The following is a 15801-nucleotide window of genomic DNA, read 5'->3' as shown; positions in this document are numbered from 1 at the left end:
TACTGTCAATATTAACAAAAGCTGAATTATCATATAAATCTCATTCACCAAAAACATAATATTATTTGTTACCCCTTATTAATGGGGGTTCTCATTGAGTTTTAGGTTGATAGGTTAAAAAAAAATTCTGCACTGTATTATAAACACACATTCACTTCTGTATTTGCTACATGTTGTTACCTAAATGTTCATAAATAAGCAATCAAGTCCCAACACTTAGGTGCTAGAAAGACTGTATATGAAATATTTTTTATTAAATTTATATTCTTTAGTTAAATGAATTCTTTCAAAAAAGCTGTCAATATGTCAATATAACATTTTGGTTTTTATAGGTCAATAAAAATGGCTCAACGAAAATTTTTTTTAACATAACTAGGCTCTCTAAACATTAAATAAAATTTCTAAAAGGTAACAATTGGGTATGCTTTTAGCAAAAATTCAATTTATACACCAACCCAATGAAACATACAAAACAAGATAATCAGCCATCTACATGTACTTGAAGTTAACATGAACATCATTAAATCTTTTAACTTCTCTAACATTTCACAAAAATATTTATCTAAATTTTAAAGTATACTTTTGTAGCTTTCAACATTATTCTTAACACAGGCACCCAAATTACAGTAACAAATTAATATATATACATCAACTAAGCTGATGGCCACATTATGGTAGGTCCTGGACCCTTTTCTTTAATATATTCTGTATAAATATATTGGCAGTATTTTTCCAAGCTTCTTTGGCCTCCGGCATTCTGCAGATTTGTGGTAGTGTATCACAGATATAGCCTTTAGGACAACAGTAAGTACCACTCTTACAGCAAACAGCCTAGAAGACAGAATTTACATGTTACATATATGAGTCTTCATCTCACAATATCAGGATAAGAGTTCTATGATATGAATTAACCCAAAGAAATATTTAAGAGCCATTCTCTGTAATGATTTGAAATTTTATATAGGAGCTGTGGCACGCATATTCTCAGAATTCCTCCAAACTCTCTATGATAAAAGTTATTGATACCCTAAACTGAAATCAGGCAAAAATTTGTTGCTATGCTTTATAGTTACCATGGCAACATGTCTTAAAGTTGGAAAAATGGCATTTTTTAACATGTTTAGAGCCCCATAGTTAACATTTGCGGCAAAGCAAACAATTGGCAATGACTGTTTCCAAAAGTTGAAGGTCAGATGTCTCAAATGCATGATAAAAATGTTTGGTAAATCAACTATTACATACGTTACTATGGTAACAAAGTATTCAAAAGTAAAAAAAAATATTCATTGAATTTTATAAACTCATACAAAAAATAAAAAGCAATTATAGGATGAAATGTGACCAAATAATAAAAAAAGAGCCTTGAAACATATACCAAGAACAAAATATGATATTTTATTTTGGTTGGCAATGGTTGCCAAGGTTTTTATACCACAGGGAGCCTTCAAAGTAACACTCTGTATGTTTAAATCTGATCCTATCTTTTTAAAAAAGCACATTTCCTCAAAACTAATGATCAATTTTATAAGATGTTGGTGTGCTCCAAGTTTTCCCATTTGAAAAAAAATCAGATTAGATTCTTTAAGTAGACCGTTGCTATGGAAATAAGCAGAAAATATATGCTTAAAAACCTGAAAAATATTTTCTTTCCTTGGATACGTACCCTTAAATGTAAATTCCCAAAACTTTAATGATTGATATTTATTAACAGCTAACTTGACTTTTAATTTTCACTATCATCCAATCTCTAAGTGGATGCAAGAAGTTGGTACACAGGGTTTAATATTGATATAAAGTTCACAAAATCGAACATTTTCCCTTCTTGGTAACCATAGCAACATGTTGTTTTATTTATCAAATTTTCTCAATATATGATATTCAACTTCAGTTCTAACAGATAAGTACTATTCAAGCTGAGTCCTTTAATTTGTTTCTTGATAAAATGGCAATTTTATTCTGAATGCAGCGAAAAAAAATTCACTTTTAAGCACTGGTACTTTGTTTCCATGGTAACACTGCAAAGTAGCAATTATACACAATTTTTCTATGGTGTTGGTGTTGCAAGGTCCTAAGGATGCATATTTGCCAGTCTTGAATTTTCATGTGTTTCCTCAAGACAGTAGCATTAACCCAATCTTAGTTACCGGTTTTGCATGGTTACGCTGTGTTACCATGGCAACCATAAAAATTACTTATAAAATGATATTGCTTATACTTATATACTTAAGGTCAAACATTTTCATCGTTTTTCTGAAGTCGATGATTGAGTTTGAACATGTAACACCTACCATTAGTGAATACGGAGTGTTTTTCAGCATATTTCAGCATTTTAAAAATATTCCAAATGTACCCTTGGTTACCTACTTTAGATATATTCTAAACAGTTTCTTTACAGTATAAGTGACATCAAGATGTCACGTTTTTGTGAGAATGGTTTGTTTGCTTTTTCTAGTTTTTATTAAGCCACAGTCAAGATTTAAAGTGGCTGAAAATCTCGATTTTTCAAACTTTTCCGGTTGTTTCCATAGCAACCGAGACACATAGCAACGAAATTTTGTTTGATATTTGTTTCTGGTGTCAAGTACTAAGCATGGGTGAAGTTTCATCAAAATCGGTGACCATGCGTGGCAACGAAGTTTAAGTGGTTACAGAGAATGGCTATTAACCTGCTCTCACTTCTGATGTTTTAGAGGTCCATGTTTGCTCTGCTCCTATTTTGTATTGATTTATGGACTTTTAATGCTTGAACACTGTTTGTTATCTCCTTATATTTCATTCATATATTTTTTATTAAAAATATAAACACAATCTATGATACTGAATACATAATGCAATATGCACAAAAGAGTTTTCAACTTTTAAATCATAATACTGTATCAAGCTGTATGTGTACTTTAAAATGTGGGCCTCATATTTTAGCAACTTTGGCACGGAAAACCATGTGCTAATTTATGAGTATTTTTTATTAATAATTATGCATTAGTCTGCAATGCTAATTCATAAATATGCCAACAACTCAATATCTAGCATTTGCACTAAATTTTGAATAAGCCCATTTATGCACATGTACAGTATACTATGCTGTTAATATCCAATATGAATACTGTACGAGGGGTTATCAAAAAGTTCGTGGACTAGCGCCATAAAATTAAAACCGCTTAAGGTACATCTATGAATTTTGAAATATATAGTTAGCATAATCTTTTCTATCAAAAGAATAAATCACAAATCTTGATTTTTATTTTTTGATAAATTAGTAAGGATTTTGTAGGCAATGGTATGTCCAGGTGGCGCAACCTCGAAAACGATGTTTTTTCGACCTATGTGTAACTGAGAAAAACTCATTTGACATGATTATTTGACATCCAATAATTCCGTTAATTCAGGTATGTGTCGGGACACAATTGTTTTATAAAATATGAAATTTTCACTTCATTCTGGAAGTTCTATGAAATTTTATCGTAAATTTTACACGGAATGTCCAAACAAATGAGGCCTTGAAAATGACGTCAAAAGGGGGGAGGGGTTTCCGTTTCCAACATTCTATAAAGTTTTGCCCCTGAAAAAATAGTATAGACCTAAAATATGTTGAAACTGGCTACAGAGAAATAAAATGCATCCAAAGTACTTGTCTTTTAATGTCAAAATAGATTCAGAGAAAAAGGGGATACACAGTTAATGTCGATTTGCAGTCAAGGTGGGAAAAATCAATCCCGTCAAAAATGACGTTGATCATGTGTTGTAGATATTGAAATCCCAAAAGCAAAATATTCCGGCACAATCAAGCGTGCATCTCTCCCAATGTATTAATCCATCTGAAATGTTATATTCATTGAAGGCCACAATTCATGACATTGTAAAGTCATATAAACAAGGTGGGTTAAAGTCCTCGCTCAGCTCCAGGAAATCTCATCAAAAAAGTGTATGAGGTATAAGAAGAGGACATTGAAAAAACAGTGACGTTATCGGACGTCATGAAAATAAACGACGACAGCGCCGGGTGATCATATAATGTTGTTTTCATTTTATAATAATTTGGCAAATAATGAACATATCAGACTAAAATTTTCAACATTTCCTTAGTTTGTGTTGCTTTATGTTCCATATCAATTTTGAAAGCGCAGACTACATTGTACTAATTTTATAGCCTCAGTCCACGAACTTTTTGATAACCCCTCGTATATTACTAATTTTTCGCGACACCTTATTTTTGTGAGATAGTCATTGACTCTTTATTAGCGAGACATAATTTTCACGAATTGTTGTTTTTCTTCTATATAATCGTAAGGAATACTTTTAAATGCGAGAATGAAATTTTCGTGAGCTCATTGTCTCGCGTAATTACGCGAAAATTAAGTTCTCGTGAATAAAGAGTGATTTACAGTAGCACTTTCTTTTTCATACCTTTTATAAAAAAAATTCTCCTTTTCCTGAACAAAATCCATTTTCGAATTTTTTGCCTACATAAACTTTTACAGTTTTTTTCAATATTCATATCATCTCTTCTAAGAAAAAATGACATGTTTTGAAAATTGGGAATGTTCTGACTCTAATGCTTTGTCAAATTTCATGTGTATATTAAAAATCAGGTTGAAAAGAATTCATGCTCACGTTATTATAGGCACAGCACCCAAATTTGCCTTCCTTATTTTTGCAGCATGTATTCTTGTCAGGACAGCTTGTAGTCTGATCAGGACAAACAACTTTATTTTTTGGTTTTATTTCTGTGTGATGTCTTTTTAGTGCAGGTTGTTTCTCAAACCAGTCCGTGACTAGACTGGATCCTCTTTTACATTTGCCTGATGACACTTCACATGTAGTCCCAGAAGGACAACAATGTTTACCATCACTACAGCAAACAGCCTAATAAAATACATTTCAAACGTTTTTCAAATGAACATTGATCAGGTAAGATAGATGTATATTCAATAACTAAAGTTCTTAAATAGAATTCTTACATTTGGTATAGGACAACACCCATATCCTCCACTAGACAGTTTACAGCAAGTCTGTCCAGTCTTACATTCATGTTGACCATCAGGACAAACCACATTCTCTGATCTTAACACAGCAGGTTGTTTCTCAAACCAGTCCGTGACAAGACTGGACCCTCTTTTACATTTGCCTGATGACACTTCACATGTAGTCCCAGAAGGACAACAGTGTTTACCATCACTACAGCACACAGCCTGAAAAACATATTTACACATGTTCTGTGAGATGTACTGATCATGTGTACATCATAAAGAATTGTTATACCCTTATAAATATCCTTCTATATATTATTACTAATAAAAAGTCCAACAAAAGAAATGTTTATTACATCGGTCTAACAATTTCACTGTTGACCGGTCTTGCATAAGAATTTTAGGCTGCAACGTCACTTTTACGTCACAAGTAATTAATCATCATTCAATATCGGCGACACAAATATAGCCGAAGTTAAGAGCTTCAAGAGTTGTTGCTAACAGCAAGGTAAGGAAGAAGGGAAGAGTATGTTTTGTGATAAATAATTTTTGTGATACAATAAATATATATTTGATTTTGTTCTTTCTCAGCTTGATGCTTTATTAACTGATTAAGCAATAATTTTCCATATACAGTAATATTGATAATATAGCATGTATTGATAAAATTGATCAATCTTAAGTGAGCAGTGAAGGGTATAACAAAACAGTTATAGACTGGGATTCAGGCAACATATGATTTGTTGGACCTGCAGGTGAAAACGTTGCCCTTCGCCTGCGGCCTCGGCAACATTTTCACCTTCAGATCCAACAAATCATATGTTGCCCTCATACCTAGTCAATAACTGCATAATGATTTGATTAAGTAAATAAAGGTTCGAAAAAGAAAACTTACATTTGGTACAGGACAACACCCATATCCTCCACTAGACAGTTTACAGCAAGTCTGTCCAGTTTTACATTCATGTTGACCATCAGGACAAACCACATTCTCTGACCTTAACACAGCAGGTTGTTTCTCAAACCAGTCCGTGACAAGACTGGACCCTCTTTTACATTTGCCTGAGGACACTTCACAAGTTGTCCCAGAAGGACAACAGTGTTTACCATCACTACAGCATACAGCCTGGAAAACATACATTTCAAACATTTTTCAATGAACATTGATCAGGTAACGCCAAAAAAAATTGATCAATAGTTTTTCAGGCACTGCTGCAGCAGGTAAAGACTGCAGCAGTGATCAATGAAGACCTGTCTTCATTTTTCTATACCACAGGTGCAATCTAAACCCTTAATTTGGTGGAATTTTTAAAACTAAGGTGTAATTTATTTCTTTTTCCTTGCTTAATTTCAAACTTTGATTCTATATAATCAAAACAAGGTGCTAATTTGTACACTATATAAAACTGATGTTAACATTTATGAAAGTCATTAAATTTTGTAAACCCTATGTTCTGTACATAAATTATATGCTCTTTGAAAAGGTTGAATATTTACATCTTAACATACCATCATGTCTTAAACCTCTAACGTCACATGGACATATTTGGTCAAAAGCTAGCCTATCACACCTACTTCAGTCTTACTAGTAGAATTAATAGCACATATACAGGGTAATTCTTTACAAAAGTTTCTGGCACATTTGCATCTTCCAAAATGCTGGGCATGTGCTGTGTGCCTAATTTGAAGACAATATTAATTTTGATAACCATTTTCTTTCTTGCCCATGGAGAACTGTAGCACAATGGCAATATGTAATAAAGATTTTTTGCAAGTTTCATTCAATTTCATTCAGTGGTATAATAAATTTCATTCAGTGGTATAAGAGGAGTTGCAGATCAGAGATTGGTTCCCCAAAGCATAACAGATGGATGGACAGACGAACGGACATACCAATTACTATAAACTCTCCAGCTTTTCAAGCTGGGGGGGGGGGTATGAAAATGTAAGAGAACAGAAATACTAAAAATCGGTTAAAATTTTTATTTTGTTAAATGACAGGCAAGAAAAAAATGGTATAACACTTGCCTAAAAAAAAAAAAAAAAAGAACCTCCCTGCCACCAGAATTATGAAATTTTTGGCCTTAGACACTATTAATTAAATTTTTTTAGGCTGACAATAATAAATAAAATGTATTCAATAACTAAAGTTCTTAAATAGAATTCTTACATTTGGTATAGGACAACACCCATATCCTCCACTAGACAGTTTACAGCAAGTCTGTCCAGTCTTACATTCATGTTGACCATCAGGACAAACCACATTCTCGGATCTTAACACAGCAGGTTGTTTCTCAAACCAGTCCGTGACTAGACTGGACCCTCTTTTACATTTGCCTGATGACACTTCACAAGTAGTCCCAGATGGACAACAGTGTTTACCATCACTACAGCACACAGCCTGAAAAACATATTTACACATGTTCTGTGATTAAAATTGAGGTGTACTGATCATGTGTACATCATAAAACAAGAGGCCCATGGGCCTTATAGGTCACCTGAGCATTATGCAACAACTTTCCAGTGATTGAATTTGATTCATGTTTTAAGCCAGATGCTATGGCATTCACAATTTTGAAAGAGGCATCAATGATCATCATAACTATACACTTAGCAGTTGCTTAGTTTGGTTACTTAATACCCATAGACAAGGCAGAGGAACAAAAATACATTTCAACTAATTAGTAATATTCAGCAATAATCAGTAGTGCCCCTACTACACATGAACTCCTGACCCTTAGGCCTAGATCCACACATTGCACAATTTTTGAAAAGGCATCCTTGTTTTTCAAAAATATTTGATTAATACCAAGGAGCAGAATTCAAACAATTCATTCATTTTCAGTCTATAAGTACAGCCCCCCCCCCCTATGGTTCCCCTGACCCTGGGTCCTTGAAATTCACAATTCTGGAAGCTAACGGTCCTTGTTCGTAACTATATAGGTAATTCAACTGCTTAAAACACAGGAGCAGAGAAGAAAATTTTCAAAGATTTTATGTATTTCACTATAATCAATAGAGCCCCCCCCCAACACCAGAACCCTGACCCTAGGGCCCTAAAATTCACAATTGTGGTAAAGGCACTCTTGCTCATTATAACTATATATTTAGTTAGTTTATTTAATACCTAGGAGCAGAGAAGAAGATTTTCAAAGAATTCATGAATTTTCACTACATAATCAATAGAGCCCCCCCCCCCCCAACACAAGAACTCCTGACCCTGAGGTCCTAAAATTCACAATTTCGGCAGAGGCACTCATGCTCATTATAACTATGCACTTAGTTAGTTTATTTATTACCTAGAAGCAAAGAAGAAGATTTTCAAAGAATTCATGTATTTTCACTATATAATCAATAGCCCCAGCCCCCCCCCCCCCATAGATGCTTTGTGCCAAATTTGGTTGAAATTGGTTGAGTAGTTGCAGAGAAGAAGCTTAAAATGTTCAAATGTTAACGCACAACGCACGACGACGTACGAAAACAGATAGCAATAGGTCACCTGAGTTTACTCAGGTGACCTAAAAAATGCTTTGACTAAGTAAATAAAGATTCGAAAATCAAAACTTACATTTGGTAATGGACAACACCCATATCCTCCACTAGACAGTTTACAGCAAGTCTGTCCAGTCTTACATTCATGTTGACCATCAGGACAAACCACATTCTCTGATCTTAACACAGCAGGTTGTTTCTCAAACCAGTCCGTGACAAGACTGGACCCTCTTTTACATTTGCCGGAGGACACTTCACAAGTAGTCCCAGAAGGACAACAGTGTTTACCATCACTACAGCACACAGCCTGAAAAACATAAATTTCTTTTTTTAAAAGGTATTTAAATCAATTTAAGAAGAAATAAACAAGGATTTCAAATGAAGGATGATGAATGATGCATGACTGAGATAAAGATTATGATATAAAATGTGACCTACATTTGGTAAGGGACAGCATCCCCATTGTCCACTAGCAGTTTTGCAGCAAGTCTGTCCATCTTTACATTCATGCTGACCATCAGGACACATAACACTTTCTGCCTTGACTACTGCAGGTAACTTCTGGAACCAGTCCATCAGTATATTGTCTCCCCTCTTACACTTCCCTGACGACACTTCACAAGTAGTTCCCTCGGGGCAGCAATGTCTCATGTCAGCACAGCACACAGCCTACAAAACATCAGCCAATGAAAATACAGCAATGCTTCATTTTAGTACTGATCAGCCAATGAAAACGCAGCAATGCCTCATGTCTGCACAGCACAGAGCCTTTACATTGTGTCACAAAAAACAGCAGCCAATGAAAACAGCAATGCCTCATGTCAGCACAGCACAAAGCCTGTGTAACAAAAATCATCAGCCAATGAAAATACAGCAATGCCTCATGTTAGCCAAGAAAATGCAATGAGACTTCTAATCAGCAATGAAAAAATAAAAAAGTTTCATTTTCACATCACAAAATTTCTTTTTATCTTCAATGAGCTGTTTATATTGAATAAAATATGTTTCAATAAAAGAATAAAATTGCTTTACCTATACAGCTCCATGTAGCTATTCAGATAATTTTTATTTCACAGGATAATTTTCACAAAACAGTTGCCACAGCAACCTTTATTAAACACAATCATAAAATTGTTTACCTTAGGCAGGGGGCAGCACCCATATTTTCCACTGGACAGTTTACAACATGTCTGCCCTGTCTTGCATTCTGATTGGCCATCAGGACATTCAACATTTGCTGTTAGAGGGGTCAAGGGATGGGATTCCTGGGATTTCCCCTCTTTTATCTGGACCATGTCCATGCTGATGATCCCTAGACTTTCCCCATGCCCGATACATTTCTGTTCCTGCAGGTCACACCTTGTTCCTTGTGGGCAGCAGTGGATATGATCTGAACAGCAGACAGCCTGTTAAATGGAACAGATCTTTGTGCTACATTTGTTCGTTTGTATGTTGATAACATTCCAGGTGCTATGTACTTAAATTCACCTTCTTTGCGCAGAACTTTATGTCATTTTCACATAATTATCTATGGCAGTCATGTAGTCAGCTCGAGAAAATTTGTTTATCTAGAAGATATTGTGACAGATACTTCAAATACTATGTAGGTCCTATGATTTATTACTTTTACAAATCAATGATATTCAAGATAAATTTCCACTTGTATATATTTCATATATTGCTGATTAAGAAAACATACGTCCTGGATTGGGCAGCAGCCATATTTGCCACTGGTTAACAAACAACATGTTTGCCCGTCCTTGCACTCTGAGGCACCGTCAGGGCACATGACAGAAGATAGAAGACCTCCCTGTGGAGGTTTGGTGACTGGAAGCTGCTCGATCAAGTGGAGCTCCAGACTGTCACCCCTTGTACACTTCCCAGAGGAGACTTCACACTTCGTATTCTGTGGGCAGCAGTGTTTGCCATCACTACAGCATACCGCCTGAAAAAAGATCACTACAGCATACAGCTTGAAAAAATCATCACATTATACAGCCTGAAAAAAACATTATACAACCTGACTTAAGATTGCTACATCATACAGCCTGAAAAAAGCAAAATGTAAATTACACTGTACAATTAAATTTTTATGTTCTAAATCCAACTGCTGATAATCTGGCTAGAATTTAATGCAACAGAAAAATATCTTTATTAGGCTCAAAAAAAAAAATTAATCTTTACCAGACGTTTCTCAGTATAAAAATTTCAAAATCCCAATTTCGAGACAGGTTCTTGGAATTATTTTCCTTTTTCAATTTAATTGATCCTTGCAGAAGTTTTTGACCTGATGCAGATGTGCCAGAAAAGCCAAAGATAATATTTCCAGTTTCAATTTAAGAAAAGCTTTTAATATCTTATTTGTCTGATAATTTTTTTTTTTGTTCAGTAAAATAGTTGAAAATAATTTATAATTTTATAAAACAGAAACTCCCCAGGTCTACAACCTCTTTAGATAACATTAGTGGTTTTAATGATTTCAAAATATAAAAAAATGCTTCAAATATAATGTATCTCTAACATAGATTTATTGGTTGCAATTTCTTTCTGTAAATAGAAAGATATAACACCACTTAATATAGAGAAAATAATCATATACACTGAAGTCAATAGTAAAGATTTGTTGAAAATCAAAACTTACATTTGGTACAGGACAACACCCATATCCTCCACTGGACAGTTTACAGCAAGTCTGTCCAGTCTTACATTCATGTTGACCATCAGGACAAACCACATTCTCAGATCTTAACAGAGCAGGTTGTTTCTCAAACCAATCCATTGTCAATTGGTTCCCTCTCTTGCACTTTCCGGTACCAGTATCACAGGTCGTGCTTTCTGGACAGCAGTGTTTACCATCGCTACAGCAGACTGCCTGATTAAAGAATAATTAGGAATAACAAAATATGAAGAACAGTAAGAACAGTATTCCAGCTCAAAGAACATTTAAACATAAATCATGAGCAGAGAAAACACAGATCTCCAAAAACATCAGAGGCAGGATTAGATGCCACGGAGAAGTAAGCATCCCCTGTCAATTGGCCACACCTACTATGTGCTTGTCATGGTCGGGTTAATGGAAAAATCTTTAGAAGTTTCAGAATAAATAGCGGCCTATATAGCTAGCAATTAGTATGAAAAATGTCGGTCTGCATTAGACCTAATGATATACATGTATTGTATTTGCTGATTAGGTCAATGTTTTGACAATAGAACTTACAAAAAAGATGACTTCAAATGAGACTGTTGATATCCTAATTTCATCAACTTTTTGGTTAATGGCTAGCCTCATATAAAAAATTGATTGTACATAACAGTGATGTATGTATATGTGCTTTAGAGTCTAAAAAGAGGCTTTAATGAATACACTTTGTAATGAATAATTATACAAATCCTTTTGAACTACCAAGATAAAATTTACCTTTGGTAATGGACAACACCCATATCCTCCACTGGACAGTTTACAGCAAGTCTGTCCAGTCTTACATTCATGTTGACCATCAGGACAAACCACATTCTTGGATCTTAACACAGCAGGTTGTTTCTCAAACCAGTCCATGACTAAATGAGACCCTCTTTTACATTTCCCTGAGGACACATCACAAGTTGTTCCTTCTGCACAGCAGTGTTTACCATCACTACAGCACACAGCCTGAAAAAAGAAACATATAATTATGTACAGTTCATCAAATAAATAAAAATACTGTATAAGCAGAATTTTTAGCAAGGATTTAATTATAGCATTATTAACCTGAGATTGCTAAAATTTAATATCGCTAAATTTAATTGCATTTTATTTGTAATAGCTTCTTTAGTGAAGTTTTCAAATTCGCTAAAAATAAAATACCAATTTTAAAGGACAAATCGTTAAATTTGCGTCACGCTAAAATTTCTACTTACAAGGTAATTATAGTCAAACTTTGTAGTCTGGAGCTCAATGGGACAAATAATAACTGTAGACATTTTACAGAAGCAAATCAATACTTAAACCAGAAGCTTCAATGAATTGTATGACTTTTTCTGGATAAAGCCAAATGCTTTTAAGTCAATATTATCATTAATTACTTTACAATATAGTGTCAATCTCTTCATTTGTTTGCAAAATTAGATCAATTGGTTAACAATTATATAGTTCCTTAACAAATAGCTTGTTAACAGTTAGATAATTAATTATTATAAGCAATTAGATTAGCTACTTAACAATTAGATTTGTTAGTAAACATTTGGTTTAGTTGGTTAACAATTTGTTGCTTTACATATAATGATTTCTATGTGTGCCCTCTCCAAAATTAGAGGCACTTTAGGTCATCTGACTTTGACAGCATGGCATTGTGGATAATACAAAACACGCCAATCTCAATCCAATTTTACATGTTTAATGTATTTGTCATTCCAACTAAAGAATAGAAGAACTAAAAGACATATGTAAGAGAGCACGAACCTTAAATTTATCATCCATTAAATACAAAAATATATACATTTCCGAGGCATGTGTATTGTATTTAAATGTACCACAGGATGAACAGATACATACAATCAACAATAAAATATAAATTGATATTGTTGTCATTCCTACTCTTGATGTATCTAAATTCCACAACAATAAAATATTTCATTTACATTCCTACTCTTGATGTATCTAAATTCCACAACAATAAAATATTTCATTTACATTTCGTTCTGATTTGTTCATCAACAATCTATATATTGTATAATTATACATGTTTATGTTACCTTTGTCTGAGAAACCCCATGAGATTTGTATATTTTCTGGCTTTTTCACAAAAGACCACATGAAGAAGTATAAACTCTTCCATAGTGGAAAAAGAATGTATTAGAATTAATTATTATACCTCTACTTATTTTTCCCTATATAAAAAATAGATAGTAAAATGCGAATAATTCCCTAGAAATAACTGTGAACAGACTAATCTCTGTGTGTTAGTCAAATAAGCTAATCCCTGCTTCGGAAGCTAATTCCTGGTTATCCATAATCCTCTACATTTTACTTTTGTATCGGTATAATATGTAATTGGACTAATCTCTGTGCGTTAGTCAAGTGAGCTAATCCCCGCTCCGAAAAGTTAATTCCCCATCATTTGTAATCCTCCATTTTTTTTTTACTTTTGTAATGGTATAATAAAACAGTTAAAAACTGTGCTGCGCATTGGGAAATAGTCCTGGCCTTGGGGAACTGGAATCTTGCTAACTTCCTCAAGGATATACTTGAACTGTATGATAAGTCGATTTACAAATGGATTAATTGGTTAAGATTAGATTCTTTAGTTAACATTTGCACATCCTTAGTTTCACTTGTGTATTTTGTATTTGGGTTAAATTTTTATTTTCATTGTGAATCTCAGACATAATCCAACAAAATTGCACACAGAGTATTGGCATTTGCAATATAAATTGCTATTTGTACAGTATAAAGTTTAACTTTCTACAAACTAACCTTTGGTAGAGGACAGCATCCATACTGTCCACTGGACAATTTACAGCAAGTCTGTCCTGTCTTGCACTCTGACTGACCATCAGGACAAACAACTTTCTCAGATCTTAACTGAGCAGGTTGTTTCTCAAACCAGTCTGTGACTTGACTGGACCCTCTTTTACATTTGCCTGAGGACACTTCACAAGTAGTCCCAGAAGGACAACAATGTTTACCATCACTACAGCACACAGCCTGAAAAAAAATAAACATGTTCTGAGATTAAAATAGAGGTATATCGAGCATGTAGATATCATGAAGAAATGTTTTTACTAAGTAAATAAAGATTCGAAAATTTAAACTTACATTTGGTACAGGACAACACCCATATCCTCCACTAGACAGTTTACAGCAAGTCTGTCCAGTCTTACATTCATGTTGACCATCAGGACAAACCACATTCTCGGATCTTAACAGAGCAGGTTGTTTCTCAAACCAGTCCGTGACAAGACTGGACCCTCTTTTACATTTGCCTGAGGACACTTCACAAGTAGTCCCAGAAGGACAACAGTGTTTACCATCACTACAGCACACAGCCTGAAAAAAAAATAATTCACTTCCAATCTTCATATTTCATCATCGTAATAAGAGCCGTCCTATAAGGGAGATACCTAGAAGTCATTGGGCCACAGTGTTTACCTGAGTTACTTTGACCCTGCTGGTCTTCACCACATTCAGTTCTTGAGAAGAAGTTGAAAATGTGAAAAATTTACAGATAGACAGCTAGACAGACAGACATATGACAAGCAACGGGTGATCAGGAAAACTCAGATGAGCTTAAAACTGCCCTTTACAATGGGGAGATAAGTATTGCCATATACTAAGGAAGCAAAGAAAAGTTCTCTCTAATGAGAGATACGAATGGTCCTAAAGAAGAAAACAAGTGTCCTTTGCTTGAGGTGTTTTCAAAGAGCTATCCTCTGCAATCTGCATAGAGAGATAGCACCCCTTTTTTGTTGAGGGATATACACAATGTATGGTTACCCCTTCTAAGGGCAATAAATTGAAAATATTTTATGACTTTAATTTTTTTTATTTTCTTTATCAAATTTTCCTTTGATTCAAATTATTATTCCAATTTAGACAGAAAAACCTCCTTTTCCCATATTTTGTGAGAAAATTATGTAAATAATTAATACACAAAAACAAATAAGGTTCATTTTTGCTGATTCGAAAGAAGAATTTAAAGTTCAAAACAAGTATACATGTTCACTTTTAATCCCCTTCAGTACATGTTTCATATTTTATTAGAGTATTTTGTAAGGACTGCAATACACGTAGCCATTTTCTTACATTTGGTATAGGACAACAGCCATATCCTCCACTGGCCAGTTTACAACAAGTCTGTCCAGTCTTACATTCATGTTGACCATCAGGACAAACCACATTCTCTGATCTTAACACAGCAGGTTGTTTCTCAAACCAGTCCGTGACAAGACTGGACCCTCTTTTACATTTGCCTGATGACACTTCACAAGTAGTCCCAGAAGGACAGCAGTGTTTACCATCACTACAGCACACAGCCTGAAAAAAAAAATACAAACATGTTCTGGGATTAAAATAGAGGTATACTGATTATGTGAACACAATAAATAAATGGTTTTACTACGTTAATTAAGGTTAGAAAGTCACCCACATGGCACAGTATTTTGAGTGTCTGCTCTAGAGTCACCAAGTAAGGAGTCAATCCTTAAGTCACAGGTTTGAGTCCCACTGTGGGACATGGACAGTGGTCCTTTAGATGAGACCATGTAAACCGAGGTCCCATGTCCCAGTAGGTGCTGGCATGAAAAAGATCCCTCACTGCTCAATGCCCATGAATGCTGACAAAATATACAGCTGGCAAGTGGTGGT

General features: G+C 34.4%; 1 protein-coding gene across 6 annotated transcripts in view; it reads right to left on the bottom strand.

Moving 5' to 3' along the window:
* Window positions 1-6: 6 nt before the first annotated feature.
* Window positions 7-15801, bottom strand: part of LOC134279693 (progranulin-like) — a 34174-nt gene continuing 18379 nt past the window's right edge. For 2 of the 6 annotated variants that reach the window (XM_062762116.1, XM_062762119.1), the window contains 14 exons: window positions 15241-15471; window positions 14254-14484; window positions 13912-14142; window positions 11878-12108; window positions 11101-11331; window positions 10159-10404; window positions 9599-9865; window positions 8898-9128; window positions 8536-8766; window positions 7138-7368; window positions 5863-6093; window positions 4959-5189; window positions 4612-4863; window positions 7-831 (listed from right to left, as the gene is read on the bottom strand). In XM_062762116.1, the coding sequence (XP_062618100.1) occupies window positions 670-831; window positions 4612-4863; window positions 4959-5189; window positions 5863-6093; window positions 7138-7368; window positions 8536-8766; window positions 8898-9128; window positions 9599-9865; window positions 10159-10404; window positions 11101-11331; window positions 11878-12108; window positions 13912-14142; window positions 14254-14484; window positions 15241-15471 (3237 nt within the window). In that variant the 3' untranslated portion in view covers window positions 7-669. The remainder of the gene's footprint in view (window positions 832-4611; window positions 4864-4958; window positions 5190-5862; window positions 6094-7137; window positions 7369-8535; window positions 8767-8897; window positions 9129-9598; window positions 9866-10158; window positions 10405-11100; window positions 11332-11877; window positions 12109-13911; window positions 14143-14253; window positions 14485-15240; window positions 15472-15801) is intronic. The other 4 variants (XM_062762120.1, XM_062762117.1, XM_062762121.1 and 1 more) reach the window with 4 other exon arrangements.

This window comes from Saccostrea cucullata, unplaced genomic scaffold, assembly GCF_032062105.1.
Source record: "Saccostrea cucullata isolate Sc308-1 unplaced genomic scaffold, CSIRO_AGI_Scuc_v1 ctg6101, whole genome shotgun sequence".
In the NCBI taxonomy this organism is placed as follows: Eukaryota; Metazoa; Mollusca; class Bivalvia; order Ostreida; family Ostreidae; genus Saccostrea; species Saccostrea cuccullata.
This window is presented reverse-complemented; position numbering and strand designations above follow the sequence as displayed.